Below are 15794 nucleotides of genomic sequence, written 5' to 3'. Positions count from 1 at the left end.
TGTGTGGGTTATCTTCTCCTTGCTCTGGAGTGCCACCACTCAGTTTTTTGACCTAATTTTGGGCCAACCCAATTTTAGGTTTTTGGAGCAAAGGAGAGGTTATAATTTATGCCCTCACACTTGGTTTTTAACTAGCCGACCTTCAAAGCATGGACATTGATCTGGCATGGAGGAGTCTCTGTATTTGAAAGGCCTGTTTGATTGACTCATTGCTGCTTCAGGGGTCAATATTTACTACTGCAACTGGTGTACGTTTTTTCTTTTTTATTTTCATTTTTTGTGAATTTTCTGTGTTTTTCTACCTTTTTCCTTTTCCCCTAATTTCTTTGGAGTTTTAGGGGAGAAAATGTTTTCATGGGTTTGTAGGGGATGTTGAAAGACTAATGGAGCACTTGATATGTAATAATTTCCAGTTGCCAAGATCTTGGATTGGCCAAATAAAATTAAGAATTTGAAATTATGGGTTGTGCAATGATTGTCCTTTGGATTCAAATGTGACTAACTTTGTGATTCTTTATATTAGGAAAGATTCTGTGACTCTAAAAAAGCGTAAAACTTACGTGCAACTGATGTATCGTCCTCTCTATTTCTCTCTGTATCTCTCATAACATGACTAATCATGTGATAAGAGATGCAAAGAGAGCGATAATTGATTGCAGGCAGGTCACTCTCCTAAAACAATCAGTACGAAATCCACTAAACACAGTAAGTTCCACATCCTCATTGCACCCCCACACTCACACACTAGGTGTGAAATTCCACTGCAAACAGCAAATTCCACATCCAACCTTGTGACCCACTCACGATGGATACGCTGTCAAGTTTGGGGGATTTTGTAGATTCATCAAATGAATGATCAAATAATGCCCGACAATACATAGAGAAAATCGAAACAAGGGTTTTTCTGTCCTGCCTTACAATCTAAATCTCTACCACCAATCATGTTTTCAAACTTGAAAATATTAATCGTGTCTTAAAACCAACTACGGTGTAACTAATCTTGTGCTTAATCTACCGCTTCCGTCGCCCGTAACTGTTTTAATATTTCCACATGCCATCAGCCAAAATTTGCTATACTTGTTCTGAAGGATATGATGATAAAAGTGACTGAGGTTCTTTATGTAACATAGTGAAAAATAAGATACTGATCCAGTTTACGTCGCTTTCATTCAACAATGGAACACTTTCAGCTGCTACTCAAAGTACAAAAGCAAGGGATTCTGTCATGGATGTTTTCAGATTAAAGCGATAGGATTCACCTGATGAACTTCCATATGCGAGCTATACGTTGACACGGTGTTCCTTTTTGGTTTATGCAGATCGCAATATATGTGCAAATGATGTCATTGGTCAATCCAATCCTTGAAAAGTAACATCACATAGAGGGGTATATTTACTGCAGCGATAATCATGACCATTCGAAGTGTCCGTACCAATCTTCTGATCATCGTCTTTGTCCATGATCTGCTTGCTCTAGGCAGTAATTTTGCCATAGGATCAACCACAGAATCGGCTTCAGTGTCTCCATTCACAGAAGCCTCTATGTCCTGGGAAGTATTCTTTCTAGCTGTGGGCCGCATCACAGCATTACCTCTGCTAGAAGAGAAAAGAATGTAAAGCAAACGTAATATATATCAATGGAGATAACAATAATATAAATAACCGCCGAAGTCTTATCAGGGGAAAAATAGATCCCTAGTAAAAGAAAATGAAGCGCACGTTGTGTTCCAAAATAACTAGCAACTAATGGAGCAGCCTATAATCAGGTATACAGTATATCAATGCACAAATTAACAAAATGCTCTGCACACTCAGACACTCACATAGAAACAGTACTGTGGTACTAAAGTTATCCGTAGAATTCATTGCCTCCTAATCAAGATTCACAATCAACTCCTTGGCATCCTAGGTCCACTTTCTTCAACGCTCAAAGTGATGCTGCAGTGGCCCCCACATGACTACCATTTCACCACTCACCATCTTAAGAACGCACTTCTTGCATTGGCACAATATTCCCAAAAGACTAATAACTATGAGGGGTTCCCCATAATAGCTTATACGACAATAAACAGGTGATGTGGACTCGATATGTACATACACAGCCGCATACAAGTAGGGTATGAAAATGTAGCACAGAAACAAACCTTTCAACTGAGTTTCTCTCGCTTGAACATGCAATAGGAGTGCCCAAGGCTTTCTTGACAAGATGCATTGATCCTTCTGCATCCCAAATCATCTCATATTCACAGTTTAGATCTTCAATTTTCTCTTTTGTTCTACTTCTGATGCTACTGATTACTTGTTTTACAATCCCCATAAAATCACTACAATGATGCCAAACACTCACACCACCAGATGGCCAAAGCAGGAGGGAAACAAGGGTAAAAACAAATAGTGAGAGATACCTGGAAATTTGAGAAAAGACAGGTAAGAGGCAGAAACAAAGTCAACTGAAAAGCTTAGTCACATAAATCAACACACATCAACATGAAGAGTTACCATAAATAAATGTGTGTTTGCATAGGAAGAAAGCACAAATGAGTTAAGATTGCCTCTTCAGAACTGGATGCATTTGAAGGTACAAAATTACTGGTAGACAATAACATGAAAGATGGATACAAGTTTCCCTGCTGCCAACTCACTGTCCCTACAGTGTACTGAAAGGTATTATCAATAATATATCATGCACTGGTAAGAATTATACATGCCAACGCATAGGGTGCTTACCTCCCCTACAGGCCCCTTTTTCGACTTATGGATCACATGGCACTGATCATGATCATGACCGGATAAAACAAGTACCTACAAAAACCACTTAAAAGTTATTATTGCAAGTTGAAGGTAGATCCTACAGTTTGAATGTGCACTGAAAAGTCAATGGCCAAAGATGCATAAGCCAAGCAGAGGTGTAGAAACTAGAAACACACATCACTCACAACCTACGACTCAATATAGGATACAAATAATATGGGCCTGATAGTGTTGCTTCGCAATAGCCTGTGGTTCGGAGACAAGGATAAATGTGTCACATGGGTATTAGAGTCATGACTATGTCGAAATAGTTTATCCGGAGTGGTTAAGTGGTTAACGAGCTTCACTTTACCTTTTCCCAAAAGGACAAGTATTGGGGAATCATAATTCATCATAAAGGTGCCAACATATCCAGAAAGTTTGCGATTTTGTCACACGTCTGAATCAATTAATAGGGCTCTCATAGACAAGATACATCATGGAGAGGAAAGATCACTAACCGGTTTGATTGAATCCAATAAGTAGTTTGATGATTCCTCTGTAATGTAATTCTGATACCTGTACAATTGTAATAACGGTCAAGCCAAATCCTTGATTGCTACCAACCAAACTTGCAAGTTAATGTAGTTTTATGATTTCAATTGCCCAAAACACAAGAGGAGAACAGCTTACAATACTTCTTGACCGTCAGCAGATCGCAGAATCCGCTAAAGATTTTAACACAAAAAGATAAAAAATCTATAATGTGAGGAAACTTGACATCTGAAATTCAGATTCCGGTACAATATAGGGAAAAAGCACTATAAAGCATAATGCTACTAATTAAATGTACAAAAATATACTTTGCTTAAGTTTTACCTCCATAAAAGTTAAAACAATACCTGGTTGATAATTTCTGAGTTACGGTTGGGGCCACAATCTGTCCAATCCCGTCGATACAATGGAATATGGGTCAATAAAACCCTTGGAGACACTTGAACATCTACAACAATGTAATAAGTAGATGAATTAATTTCAACACACTAAAGTTCAAAGTTAACAACATAGAATGAGCATATATCATATACCCATGGAGACATTCTTGATAAAATCACGTGTAGAGGAAGCAAGAACTCCTTGAGGATTTCCTGCATGATATATACATGAGATAATTATTTTTGATGAAAAACAGTACAAATAATAACAATCAATATGAACCCATCCAAATGCTATTGTAATCACAATCATGCAGAAAAGAAGCTGCAGCTGCAGAGTCCAATTCCCCATTAGAGATTTAAAATTTAATGAAATCCAGCATGATTTTGACTTTCAATTTCTAAGGTCATAACCACAGACACAAACGTATGCACTAAATGCATTTTCACACAGATACCAATTAAGAGAACAAAAATTATTTATCTCAAAGTCTTAGTTAAATAACTTATGAGTCCATATGACAAGAAAGTCTCTTCAAGAAAACATCATGGTACCACCACCTATGCTGCTATTAAAAGGATTCTTTGTCCTTGGTCATATAGGCTGTTTCAAATACAGCCCCTATTATTTCAAGTGGTTTTAATCAAAATTTGAAAACCAAGGATAGTATGTTAATTACATGGTCATCTAATAGATTCCTTGTTTTACTCTCAATTTCTTCTTCCACATGCACAGTAGCGGTTCTAAGATAATATTGTTATGTAATACACGAATTTACTGGAATAAAACAGCAAAAGGATACAAATATAAATAAAATAACTGCATAACATTGTTTCCACGCATACCATCAATAGTTTGAGCATCAATGGCAATGAACTCCACTTTTCCAACTGTAAATCGATAGTTTCTGCTACCAAATTCCTTTTCATATCGTCTAATTGCCTGGTACAACCATAAAAGAATCTTTTTAGCTAAAAAGCATGTATATATGATTAAGAGATAATAAAATTGCAGAATGGATGTCAATAAAAATTAGCTCCATGACAAGATTTTATTACACCCAATTTACGAAAGAAATAGGTAAAACTCATAAAATCATCAACCAGCTATCTGGTGTTCAATTTGGAATTTGGAAAACATGGAGAATGTTTGTTGAACGTTTGATGATCTTTCGTGTATGGTTTCTAGAATGATAGTTGAATGTTTGCTGAGCCATTATGACTCTAAGGGTTAGTTTCTAGGATGTTTGTTTATCTTTCGTGTATGGTTTTTCTATAACACTATGAAAATTACTCACTAAAGTCATAGACATATGGTCTTCTTCTCCCTCTCTATATCTTTGTCTTATTTCCGAATACACAGACACAATGCATAGATGTTTTTAAGCAATGCACAAGACAAACAAATAACTCTCAGAGTAGTTCTAGAAAAAAAAATTAGGTACCATTTAATGGCAACATAAAAAAAAATACCTGTGCCTTACGAGAGTGGAGACTTCCATAGCCAATGTCATGGTTTCCAGGAAGATAGTAAACTGGGATATTTAAATATCTATCTGGCAACCTCAGTGAAAAAATATGTCTGAGACGGCTCAATGATTCGCTCCACCTAATCAAGCATAACAAGAAAGAACCTGACTTTAGCAAGTCAAGCAACAATTTTTAAAGAAAACCCAACAATTCGGAGCTAATTTCGATATCAAATCATACGCTGCAGCAATCAAATCTACTAAGACATCAACAAAGATGGTACATTATACTGAAACAGCAAAAACCCAAGTTAGATATTGCATTCAAAATTTCAAATTTGCAGGGGCTTACTTACTCTTCATCCAAAAGATAAGGACCGCCATCGAAATAGTCACCTAAGAAGAAAATAACATCGGGCCGGAGAGGAAGTACAGATTGATGAAAGGCTCTGCGCATGTACAGGTCGGTGAAGAACTGCGCCAGTTCGAGAGCGAGTGATTTGGGCGGAAGAGGGAGGGAGGTCCGGTCCATGAGCTGCGGGTCGGTGATGACCGCCACCTTGACATAATCGGGGTCGGCTGTGGAGGAAGAAGTGCGATTGAGGTGCGGCCACGAGCAGGACGAGAGAAAGGGCCTCCAGTAGGCGAACATCTCGCCGTAGAGGAGAGTCGCCGCCCATATCAGGCAGAGCAGCGCCGTGAGCTCCGCCTGCTTCATCTGTTTCCGTCCCGTTTTTCCGGTTCTTTTTCGGATTTCGGTCGTAGAAGAAGATTCAGACACTTCCGTTTCGGGGTTTTAGATTCCGATCTATACGCTGAATAGTTCAAATTACAGAATTGACCCCAAAAATTCAATAAATGAAGTGACGAAAGTCAAACCTTCATCTCAACAAAACGAAACCAAACAATAATTCGAAATTATTAAAAAGAAAAACACTATACTGATTTAAGTGGTGTTCTAATTTATACTAGAGTAACACATTTTCTTAGCTAATTTAGTTATTGCTAATATCAATTTTTAGCATTGTTCGGTATTTTTTGGCAAAAGAAACTTCGAATCTAACAAAAAAGTGCGTTTTGATAAAAAAAAAAAAAAAAAAACAAGAAAGAGCGTTGAGTAGCCATTAATATCGCTAGTTGACTTGTGATAATTCCACCGACGCGAAAATACTTTTTACTATTAATTTCTTACTTGCCAGATCATATTATTAGTTTGACAAAAGTACAAAAATCCACCTAGACAATGACTCAAAAGTTCAAAACTACTAAAAATTTACTTAGACAAGAAAATATTTCCACGTCCTCTCTTCAAACACAAATTACAACTCAATTAAAATCCATTTTTCACTCTCCCCGTGGTTTCTTCGGCACTCCTCCCTTTGTTTTAATAGTTCATTGTTTTTCTTTTGATTTATTTAATTCAAAAACTACAAATAAGAGATGAGTGCAAGAACAGTAAACTCGGAAGCTGAGAATATGAAAATCACTTTCCCAATCGTAACTTTTTCTCCATCCGTAATTTGCTGTTTCTAAAATGGTTTTTTTGTAGCCACATTAAGTTGGAGAAATTATAAAATCAAACAACCAAACATTATGCTGTCAAATCTGCAAAAATTGTGCATATTTTATGCAGAATCAATGACTCACCAAAGCATTTTCCCACACAAGTTGTGCACCAAGAATTTTTGAACCTCCAGAATCCAGATATGAGTGCTTAATTAGGCAAAGAACCCCCATAGTCTTAGTGATGTCTACCTCAAGAAGGTGGCAATTATGCAGACATCACTCTTGTGAGATTTTTCCTTTTCACATCCAAATCCAAGACTCTACGGCGCGATAGTGTGGAGTGACGGTCCTCCTGACTGTATTCACGATGTTTTCCTTCGTGATTCTGATCGTGCTTGATGTTCAGTATCAACAACATCGTCTTTCTTTTGATTTTGAGGAAAAAAATAGAAACTATATGTGTCATGGCAAGGATAATCTTGCATTTTGTTCATATCAGGGATGAGTTCTTAGCATTTTTAGATCTTGACAAGCGATGAAATGAGCAAAACCAATTACACAATCATACCGAAATCTTCAGTGACATGGGCAAGTTCTGCATTGTCGTAGATCTGCATAATTCTTACACCAGATTCACAGAAGTAGTGATATGTGCATCAGCAGGTGTCTCAAAATTTAGAATGACTTTATGAAATCAATTGCGATCAATCTGATGTACGAATGTCACGAGCAGGTTCTTTTGTGTGATTTCGGTTCAGAGAAGGGTCGAAAGCTAAATAGAAAGATTGATTGCATGCAAAAATTTATGTTTTCTGTAATAAAAGAGTTGGCAATGTCGATCCTCAGAGATGTACACAAAAACTATAGCTGCCTCATAGAATCTATGACATAGATCTTTAAAGCAATATTATTTACACAAGTAACGTGGCGAAATTCTGCAACAATACCCAAAATATTTATGTGCAAGTATACGTATAAATACTTTCTTAACAAGTGTGAAAGGTAAAAAAAAAAAATTTACTCGTCTTTATCTTGGTGTTGCTGGGATGTCCCTACATCTTTCAGCCAATCGACAACTTCCTTGATCGTTGGTCTCTTAAGAGGGTTCTGGTTGACACATAAGTAAGCCACATCAAGAACCTGAAGCATCTCATCTTCAAAGCCCTTCCCTCTCAGGAGAGGATCGAAAACTTCCTCTGGTTTGCCCTCTCTCCTCATTTGTTGCACCCAGCCAACCAACTCTCTCGATGCCCTTGGCTTGCTTACCTCGAAAGGCCTTATTCCGGTTAGCAGCTCAAGCATGACAACCCCAAAACTGTATATGTCTCCTCTCAAAGTGGCCACCCATGCTTGTCCATACTCTGGAGGAATGTAACCAAGGGTACCAACAAGCTCAGTTGTAACATGAGTCTGGTATGGAAGAATCAACCGGGACAATCCAAAATCAGCAACATGTGCTTGAAATTTATCGTCAAGGAGGATGTTGCTCGACTTGATATCACGATGTACAATATGCGGCTCACATATTTGGTGCATGTAAGCCAACCCACAGCCTGCTCCTCGCAAAATATTCAGTCGAATTGGCCAATCTAATTGGGAAGGACCATCTGCTTTCTCATGTAACCAGTAATCCAGACTTCCATTCTCCATATACGAATACATTAACAGGCGAACGCCATCATGCACGCAATAACCTTGCAGGGAAACCAGATTCTCATGTTGGGCAGTGGACAGCGCCTCAACTTCTGCTTTGAATTCCCTTTCCATCAGACCCAAGTCTCCTGATAGTTTCTTAACAGCTAGCCTGGTCCCATTCGCTAAAGTTGCTCTGTAAACCAGACCAAAACCTCCACAGCCGATGATGTTTGCTTGATCGAAATTGTCAGTTGCCCTCAAGATTTCAGTTATACTAAGATCCTTGATTTCATTGGTGTTGGCTGGGAACACTATGACTAAGCTGGTATCCTTGTCAAGCTCAGGAGCAACAGCAGTAGAATGGCTAGACATGGTCTCGAAATCTATCTCTCCTCCAGGGATGATTCTTCTCTTAGACAACATCCACACTACTAGCATGACAACAATAAATACAATGCCAAAACAGATCCCGGAGGTGAGTCCAATAAGAAGGTTTCTGTTAGATCTTCGACCGGCAGGTGATAATGGTTGAGGTTGAGGGCAAGTCCTGTGCACAGTTGGAGGGCCGCATAGTCCAGCGTTCCCTTCAAAGCTGGAGTGGGTAAAAGTATCAAACTGACCTCCAGATGGTACAAGTCCCTGAAGATCATTGTATGCCACACTGAAGGAAGACAAGAAATGCAGACCTTTGAGAGAAGCAGGGATTCCACCGGATAGATGGTTATAGGAGAGGTCCAATTTCTCCAAGTTGGTGAGGTTAGAAATCTGTTCCGGAATGCTTCCAGTGAAGTTGTTATAACTAAGGTCCAACACATGAATATACTTCAATCGACCAATCTCAGAAGGGATACTGCCAGTAAGGCTGTTGTTACCGAAATATATAGCCGGGGGGAGATTGGACAGCTGATTGTACTGCTGTTTAGTAGCGCTGTTGGGCATCACAAAGACTGGCAACTCTAGATAACTTCTGTCCACCATATCACCGGCCTCTTTGGTTGTCAAAACTGGCATCCCACAGAACTCAATAGGAAACCCTCCTCCAAGAAGGTTATTAGACAAATCTACGTAGAAAAGGTTTGGCAAACTACCCATCCAACCGGGGATAGAACCGGTTATAAAATTAAACGACAAGTCCAAGACTTCAAGAGTCATAACCTTGGCTAGCCAGCTGGGTACTTGACCTGTGAATTGGCAACCCCCAATAGCAAAAACCTGAAGACTTTGGAAGCCAACAGGGTCTCCAAGGCTTTTATCATCTGGCAAAGGCTCATTCAAAAAATTCTTGGACAAGACCAGAGTGGTCAGATTCTTGCAACCCTTCAGAATCCTAAAAGCCCCGGCGACATTTGTCAGGTTGTTAGTAGAGATAGACAGGAAAGACAACGATTCTAATGCGACTATTTCAGGTGATATCTCGCCTGTGAGCTGATTGCTGGCAAATCTAATAGCTGTTAAGGACTTGCATGAGTAGAGGCTTTGAGGTAACTGACCACTGAAGTTGTTGTTGCTAAGGTCCAGAGTGGTGAGGCGCTGGAGAGTCGAAAAATTGAAGGCAGAGAGCTCTCCAGTCAAGTTGTTGAGCCGCAAATTCAAGGTTGATAGATTTGTGCAGTTGGCAAGAGACGGAGGCAAGGCACCTGTGAAGTTGTTGACGTAGAGGAGCAGCTTTTCCAACCTGAAAAGGTTACCAATACTGCCCGGGATGCTTCCCAAGAACTGGTTTGAATAAAGCTCAAGGATCCTGAGATTGGTGAGGTTCATGATGCCGTCAATGAGGGGTCCAGAGAGACTATTGAAAGGCAGAGAGAGCTGTTGGAGATCAGCAAGCATAAATATTTCATCAGGGAGAGAACCATTGAGGTCATTGAAGCCTGCCCGAAAACTTTGAAGCTTCGAACACAATCCGATTCCTAGGGGAATTGTGTATGTGAATTCATTGAAGGACAAGTCCAAGAAGGTAAGGGAAGTGTGATTCCCGCCATTGCTGACCGGTATCGATCCGGAAAAGCTGTTGTTGCTGACATTGAAAACGGACACTGATGGGACGAGAATCGAAGACGGGATTGTTCCATTGAGGAAGTTGCTGGACAAGTTTATAATCTGAAGGTGGCTGCTTTGATTGGAGGATTGTGGGAAGCGGCCGATGAGACGATTGAAGCTCAAGTCGACGAACTCAAGACTCGGGAGGGCAGAAAGCAAGTCGTCTGGGAGAGAACCCAAGAGGGAATTGTGGGAAAGGTCGAGGTGGGTGAGCCGGGTGAGGTTGGTGATGGCCGGAGATACGACGCCGGATAAGCCTCTCCTTGGAAGCGAAATGGCGACAACGCGGCTGTGCTCATCCGGGTCGCAGGTGATTCCATCCCAGAGGCAGCAGTCAGTGGAAGCAGACCAATTCAACGGTGCCTTGAAAGCCAAGGACAAGAGAGCGTCGCGATCGAGCCCGTCGCAGGCAGCAGAGGCAGAGCAAGGAAGAAGAAGAAGGACGAAAACCAATTGACCCAAATAGCAGAGAAGACGAAAGCTTGGCAGTGTTAGCATTGTTGGGACCTTCACCTTCTCCTTCTCCTTGTCGTGTTTCATCGGAACAAGAGAAGAAGACATGAAGACTCTCTCTCTCTCACTCAATCATATCACCATCACAACCAATTGGAATCATAGTAGGCAGCAGCAGAAGCAGTACCAATCTCGAACACCCACCAGGTGGTTGAGGAAATACGACAGAGAGAGCTACTACCTATAGGTACATTGTGCAGAGGGGGGATTTGGGTTTTTGGGGATCGCAGAAAAACAAAGGAAGAAGACCCAATTGGGCAATTCACCCAGAGAGAGAGGGGATAGAGAGAAGAAGGGGGGGGGGGAGAGAGAGAGAGAGGGAGAGCATTGGGTATGTGAAGACAAGTGACGTTGACATGGAGGGAGAAAATGATTAAAAAAAATAAAAAAAAGGAGGGAAGAAGCGTTTACTTTGTGGGCGGCTGGTAGTGGCTGTTGATGGCGTTGGTGCTGTTGGACATTTTCTAATCTTGCAATCATGATGATGGTCATGATATCCATGATGATGGTCATGATAATCATGATGGTGATCCTCTTTCCTTCACCACCGCCGCAACAACGAAGGAAGAGAGAAAGAGAGGATAGCGTGTACAGTAGGACTTGGATATTCACAATTTCACATGTACATCAAAGGCCACAGCTTTTTTTTTTTTTTTTTTGCAAATATTCGTCTCAGTACTAGTACATCCTTTTTTCTTTTCCCTTTTTATTTTCTCGGAAAATTCTCTTTCTTTTCCCGGAAAATGAAACGAAAAGGAGAAAATGGGGCATTGCTGCTGTGCTTTCTTCTTGTTCTTGACTTGCTCGACGAAAACGATGAATTTGGGAAGGCGGAGGCGGCGCCGAAGCAGGCCAGCAGATGGGATTGGAGTCAGGTCAGTCGTGGGTGCCAGATTGGAGATGGGGGTTGGCTGGTCAAATCGGTAAACCATGGGTTTTCGGAAATTTGGAATCTTTAAAAATTGTTAGGGGGAGAGAGAGAGTCAAGGTAGCAATTTCGCTGTTTTTGGGGCGAAGAGGTCGCGACATGTCGGTCAAGTGGGTTATAAATTAGGGATTTGGGAAGGGAATTGGGGCAAAATGTGGAATTTTGAGATATTTACACTCACAAAATTCATCAATCAACCAATATTTACTCTATCAAAAGAAAAATAATTCGACCAATTTCAACATAGAGCTTCTATTATGACCACTACTAATCCTTAAAATCTAAGGGAAACTAATGAAAAGAATTTGAAAACTTTGAGTTTTAATAATAAAGACAAAATAAAGGGTAAAGTGAATAGTATTAGAATTGACTTTTTAGTGTAAAAATATGGTTTTTTGTTAAAGTGAACAGTACCGGGAGTTTTTCATTAAAGTTCCCTAAAATCTAAGGGTGCGTTCGTTGCACTGGACTAGCTTCAGGAACTAAGCTAGATTGACTTAAACTAAAATAAACTGGACTGATTTAGTGAAGCGTTTGGTGTTGTGTCAGATTAAAAAGCATGACTCATGTATTATATTACTTCATTTATATTTACAATATTTTATTATTCATTTAATCTATATATACTAATATTTTATTATTAAATTATGTTTTTCCTTTCTAGAATTATCTTCCATCCTTTTATTCGGGTCAAACTCTTAATCATCTTCCTTCTCATTTTTTTTTCTTCGCCACTGCATCCCTCCCTTCTCCCCTTTCTTTGCCCTTTTCTGTACCACTGTCTTTTTTCCCTTTCTCTTTTCTGTCCCGTTTAACCTCCAATCACTTACTCCTATTCATTTTTCTCCCGACCGACTTCAAATTACTCTGGCCTTCTTCTTTTTCTTCAAATTATGAAACTTTGTATTTATTTTGTTTCACTTGAAATGGCTTGGCGCGAGAGGGATAGCGGATGGATCTGAAATTGTGGAGATTGTTTTCGGATTCTAAGTCTTTGAGGTCGAGATCGTTATATTTGTTTTCTGGGTCTGATTCGAGTTCAATTGAAGAAAATGGAGAACCCAATTCCACATATCAAATCAACTGTTCCTTCGTGAAGCAAATAGGGGAAATCTAGGTTATGGTCGTTGGGAAGCAAGTAGGGAGTTGGGTTATGGGTTCGTCGGTGTGAAGGCAGAATTTTGGTGACTAGAAGAACCCTAAAACCCCGTATCTAGTACTAGCCTACAACGTAGACAACTAGAAGAACAAAGCAAAACAATCTCACAAAGAGAAAGGCACAAACTGAGAAACTTCTCTGAATATTTCATTCATCAACTAAAACGTTCAACATCACCACCTTCCAACAAGAAGTGGGTTTTATCACTAATTTGTAACTGCATTCAGAATTTGAATGGGCCTTAAACTTAATAACACTGAAAATTGAAAATTACATAAAGAAAGGCTATTATCAGCCATAAAAAACGTCTTGGCTGTATAAGCGGCAAAAAAAACACCCCTAAGCTATTGTTGAGTTTATTTAGTCCTACTTAATAATGTTAAGCATTCAATTTATCCCAACGATCCATAAATGAACTAGCCATCATGGCTGCATCATTCTCTCTGGGTTGGAGAAAATTTGTCTCTAAATTTGTAGTTCTAGTATCTTCATTGTCCCCTTTGAAGGGAATGGGATGTTTCACATTGAACACGAATATGGCTAGGTAACTTTAGGCAATAAGCGTTAGGGTTAATCTTTTCAAGAATTTCATATGGCCCAATCTTCCTTGCAGACAATTTATTGTATTCTCCAGCTGAAAAATGATCATTTGTCAAAATTGCCCAAACAAAATCTCCCACATCAAACTCCACCATTTGCCTTTTAGAATCTGCATGAGCTTTATATTTGTGACTTGTTTCTTGAAAGTGCTTATGCATCATGCTATGGACCTGCTGGACATTATCAACGAAACTTTTAGCTTTGCCACTAATTCTTTTTGCGTTGGGAATAGGAGCAAGATCAACTGGTGCTCGAGGATTTAAGCCAAACATAATATAGAAATGACACATTCCAGTGCTGTGATTGATGGAACGATTGTAGGCAAACTCTGCAATACATAACTTTTGGTCCCATGACTTTAAATGCTCACCAACTAAGCATCGCAAAAGATCTCCCAATGAGTGATTTACAACTTCCGTTTGCCCATCGGTTTGAGAATGATAGACGCTGCTGAAATTCAATTGTGTATTAACTAATTTCCACAAGCTCCTCTAAAAATGACTCAAAAATTTGGTGTCCTGATCAGAATTAATCGAACTTGGTAACCCATGAATTTGGTATACATCACGAAAGAATAGCTCAGTAACTTTCGAAGCATCCGTTGTCTTCTTGCATGCATAAAATGAGCCATTTTAGAAAATTGATACACCATAACAAAAATGGAGTCTACACCACGATGAGTACGAGGTAAACCCAAAACAAAATTCATGCTTATATCCACCCATGGTTGTGATGGAATAGGTAATGACATGTACAATCCAACGTTGGTCGCCTTGCCTTTGGAAACTTGATAGATTCAGCATCATTCTACAAAACAATATACTTCTTTGCGCATGGTAGGCTAGAAATAAGAGAACGAAACAAGCTCAAAGGTCTTGTCCTTTCCAACGTGGCCTTCATTATGTAACTCTTGTATGATCCTCAATCTCAAACTAGACTTCGGGATGCAAAGTTGATTTCCTTTAAAGAGAAAACCGTCATGCAATAAATAATCTGTTCTAGTTCCATCCTCAACATTTTCTACAATTGTAGAGAAGAAAGGATCAATTTTCAATAAATCCTTCGAAGAGTCAAACCCCAATACTTGAATTCTCATCGAACCAAGTAAATATCTCCTCTGACTCAAGGCATCTGCAACTTGATTTTGCACATCGGCTTTGTGCTTTAAGACGAATGTAAATTCTTGTAAGTATGATGCCCACTTAGCATGCCTCGTTGACAATTTTTCTTGACTGTTTATATGCTTCAGAGAGTCATGATCAGAGAACATAACAAACTCTTTGTAGATTAGATAGTGCCTCTAATATTTCAATGCTTGAACAATGGCATAGAATTCCAAGTCGTATGTGGAATAATTCATTCTTGAACTACTCAGTTTTTCATTGAAATAAGCAATAGGCTTCCCTTCTTGACTTGGAACAGCTTCAATCCCAATCTTGGATGCATTGCAAGATAGCTAAAAAACTTTTGAGAAGTTAGGTAACAAGAGCAACGGAGCAGAACTCAACTTTTTCTTGATTTGATTAAGGGCAACTGCTGCTTCTCTATCCCAAGAGAACTTTTCACCTTTCATACAATCGATGATCGGAGCCATAATGGTGCTAAAGTGTGGAATAAACCTCCTGTAAAATGAGGCAAATCCATGAAAACTTCGTACATCATGTATGGATTGTGGCGTAGGCCATGTGGTGACAGCTTCAACCTTTTTATTATCCACAGAAATCCCATCTTTAGATACAACATATCCAAGGAACAACACATGATCAGTCATAAATGTCACTTCTTTAAATTTGCATAAAATTTCTCCTTTCGGAATGCAAACAACACTTCCCATAAGTGCTAAACATGTAAGGCATAAGATGTGTTGTAGACAAGAATATCATCAAAATATACCACCACACAAGTTCCAATAAAAGGCCGAAGTAGATGATTCATAACTTGCATGAAAGTACCCGAGCATTAGTTAACCTGAATAGCATGACCAACCATTCATATAAGCATTCTCGGGTCTTAAAAACTATTTTCCATTCATTGCCCTTCTCTAATGCGTATTTGATGATACCCACTTTTCAAATCAATTTTACTGAATACGATGGCACCACACACTTGGTCAAGAAGATCATCAATGTCTTATCAGTCTTTTATTGATTGCTAACTATTAGTGCACATCCTCCATGTCTTATCAGTCTTTGGCACCAACAAGACAGGAACTGCACAAGGGCTTAAGCTTTCCCAAATAAAACCCTTTGTGAGCAACTCTTCCACTTGTCGTCTCAACT

The 15794-nt window shown here is 39.4% G+C and overlaps 2 protein-coding genes across 3 annotated transcripts; both read right to left on the bottom strand.

Annotated features, from left to right (window-relative positions):
• Window positions 1-1092: 1092 nt before the first annotated feature.
• LOC103443613 (uncharacterized protein C630.12) lies at window positions 1093-6247 on the bottom strand. Of its 2 annotated transcripts, none has more exons than XM_008382491.4 (11): window positions 5491-6247; window positions 5139-5274; window positions 4512-4608; window positions 3819-3878; window positions 3633-3733; window positions 3424-3458; window positions 3252-3309; window positions 2728-2802; window positions 2500-2657; window positions 2145-2405; window positions 1093-1593 (listed from the first exon to the last, which is right to left on the bottom strand). In XM_008382491.4, exons 1-11 carry the CDS (start codon window positions 5850-5852, stop codon window positions 1344-1346), a joined length of 1593 nt encoding a protein of 530 aa, XP_008380713.1. In that variant the 5' UTR covers window positions 5853-6247; the 3' UTR covers window positions 1093-1343. The 2 variants fall into 2 exon arrangements, with proteins under 2 accessions (XP_008380713.1, XP_008380712.1); XM_008382490.4 differs by having other exon boundaries at window positions 1093-1596; window positions 5491-6244.
• A 1244-nt stretch (window positions 6248-7491) lies between these two features.
• On the bottom strand, window positions 7492-11860 carry LOC103443612 (tyrosine-sulfated glycopeptide receptor 1-like). The gene has a single exon (XM_008382488.4). The coding sequence runs from the start codon at window positions 10874-10876 to the stop codon at window positions 7658-7660; it is 3219 nt and encodes a 1072-aa protein (XP_008380710.3). The 5' UTR covers window positions 10877-11860; the 3' UTR covers window positions 7492-7657.
• Between the last annotated feature and the right edge of the window lie 3934 nt (window positions 11861-15794).

Source organism: Malus domestica, chromosome 09 (genome assembly GCF_042453785.1).
Source record: "Malus domestica chromosome 09, GDT2T_hap1".
In the NCBI taxonomy this organism is placed as follows: Eukaryota; Viridiplantae; Streptophyta; class Magnoliopsida; order Rosales; family Rosaceae; genus Malus; species Malus domestica.
The sequence above is the reverse complement of the archived record's forward strand: the minus strand, read 5'-3'. Positions and strand labels throughout refer to the sequence as shown.

Bases quoted from the DNA above. Each gene is read 5' to 3' on its own strand.
- LOC103443613 (XM_008382490.4), bottom strand. From the start codon at position 5,852: ATGAAGCAGGCGGAGCTCACGGCGCTGCTCTGCCTGATATGGGCGGCG. The intron at 3,879-4,511 runs GTATGCGTGGAA...TATATCATGCAG, and splicing joins TGATGCTCAAACTATTGATG to GAAATCCTCAAGGAGTTCTT. The intron at 3,459-3,632 runs GTATTGTTTTAA...TAAAATCTTTAG, and splicing joins ACTCAGAAATTATCAACCAG to CGGATTCTGCGATCTGCTGA.
- LOC103443612 (XM_008382488.4), bottom strand. From the start codon at position 10,876: ATGTCTTCTTCTCTTGTTCCGATGAAACACGACAAGGAGAAGGAGAAG.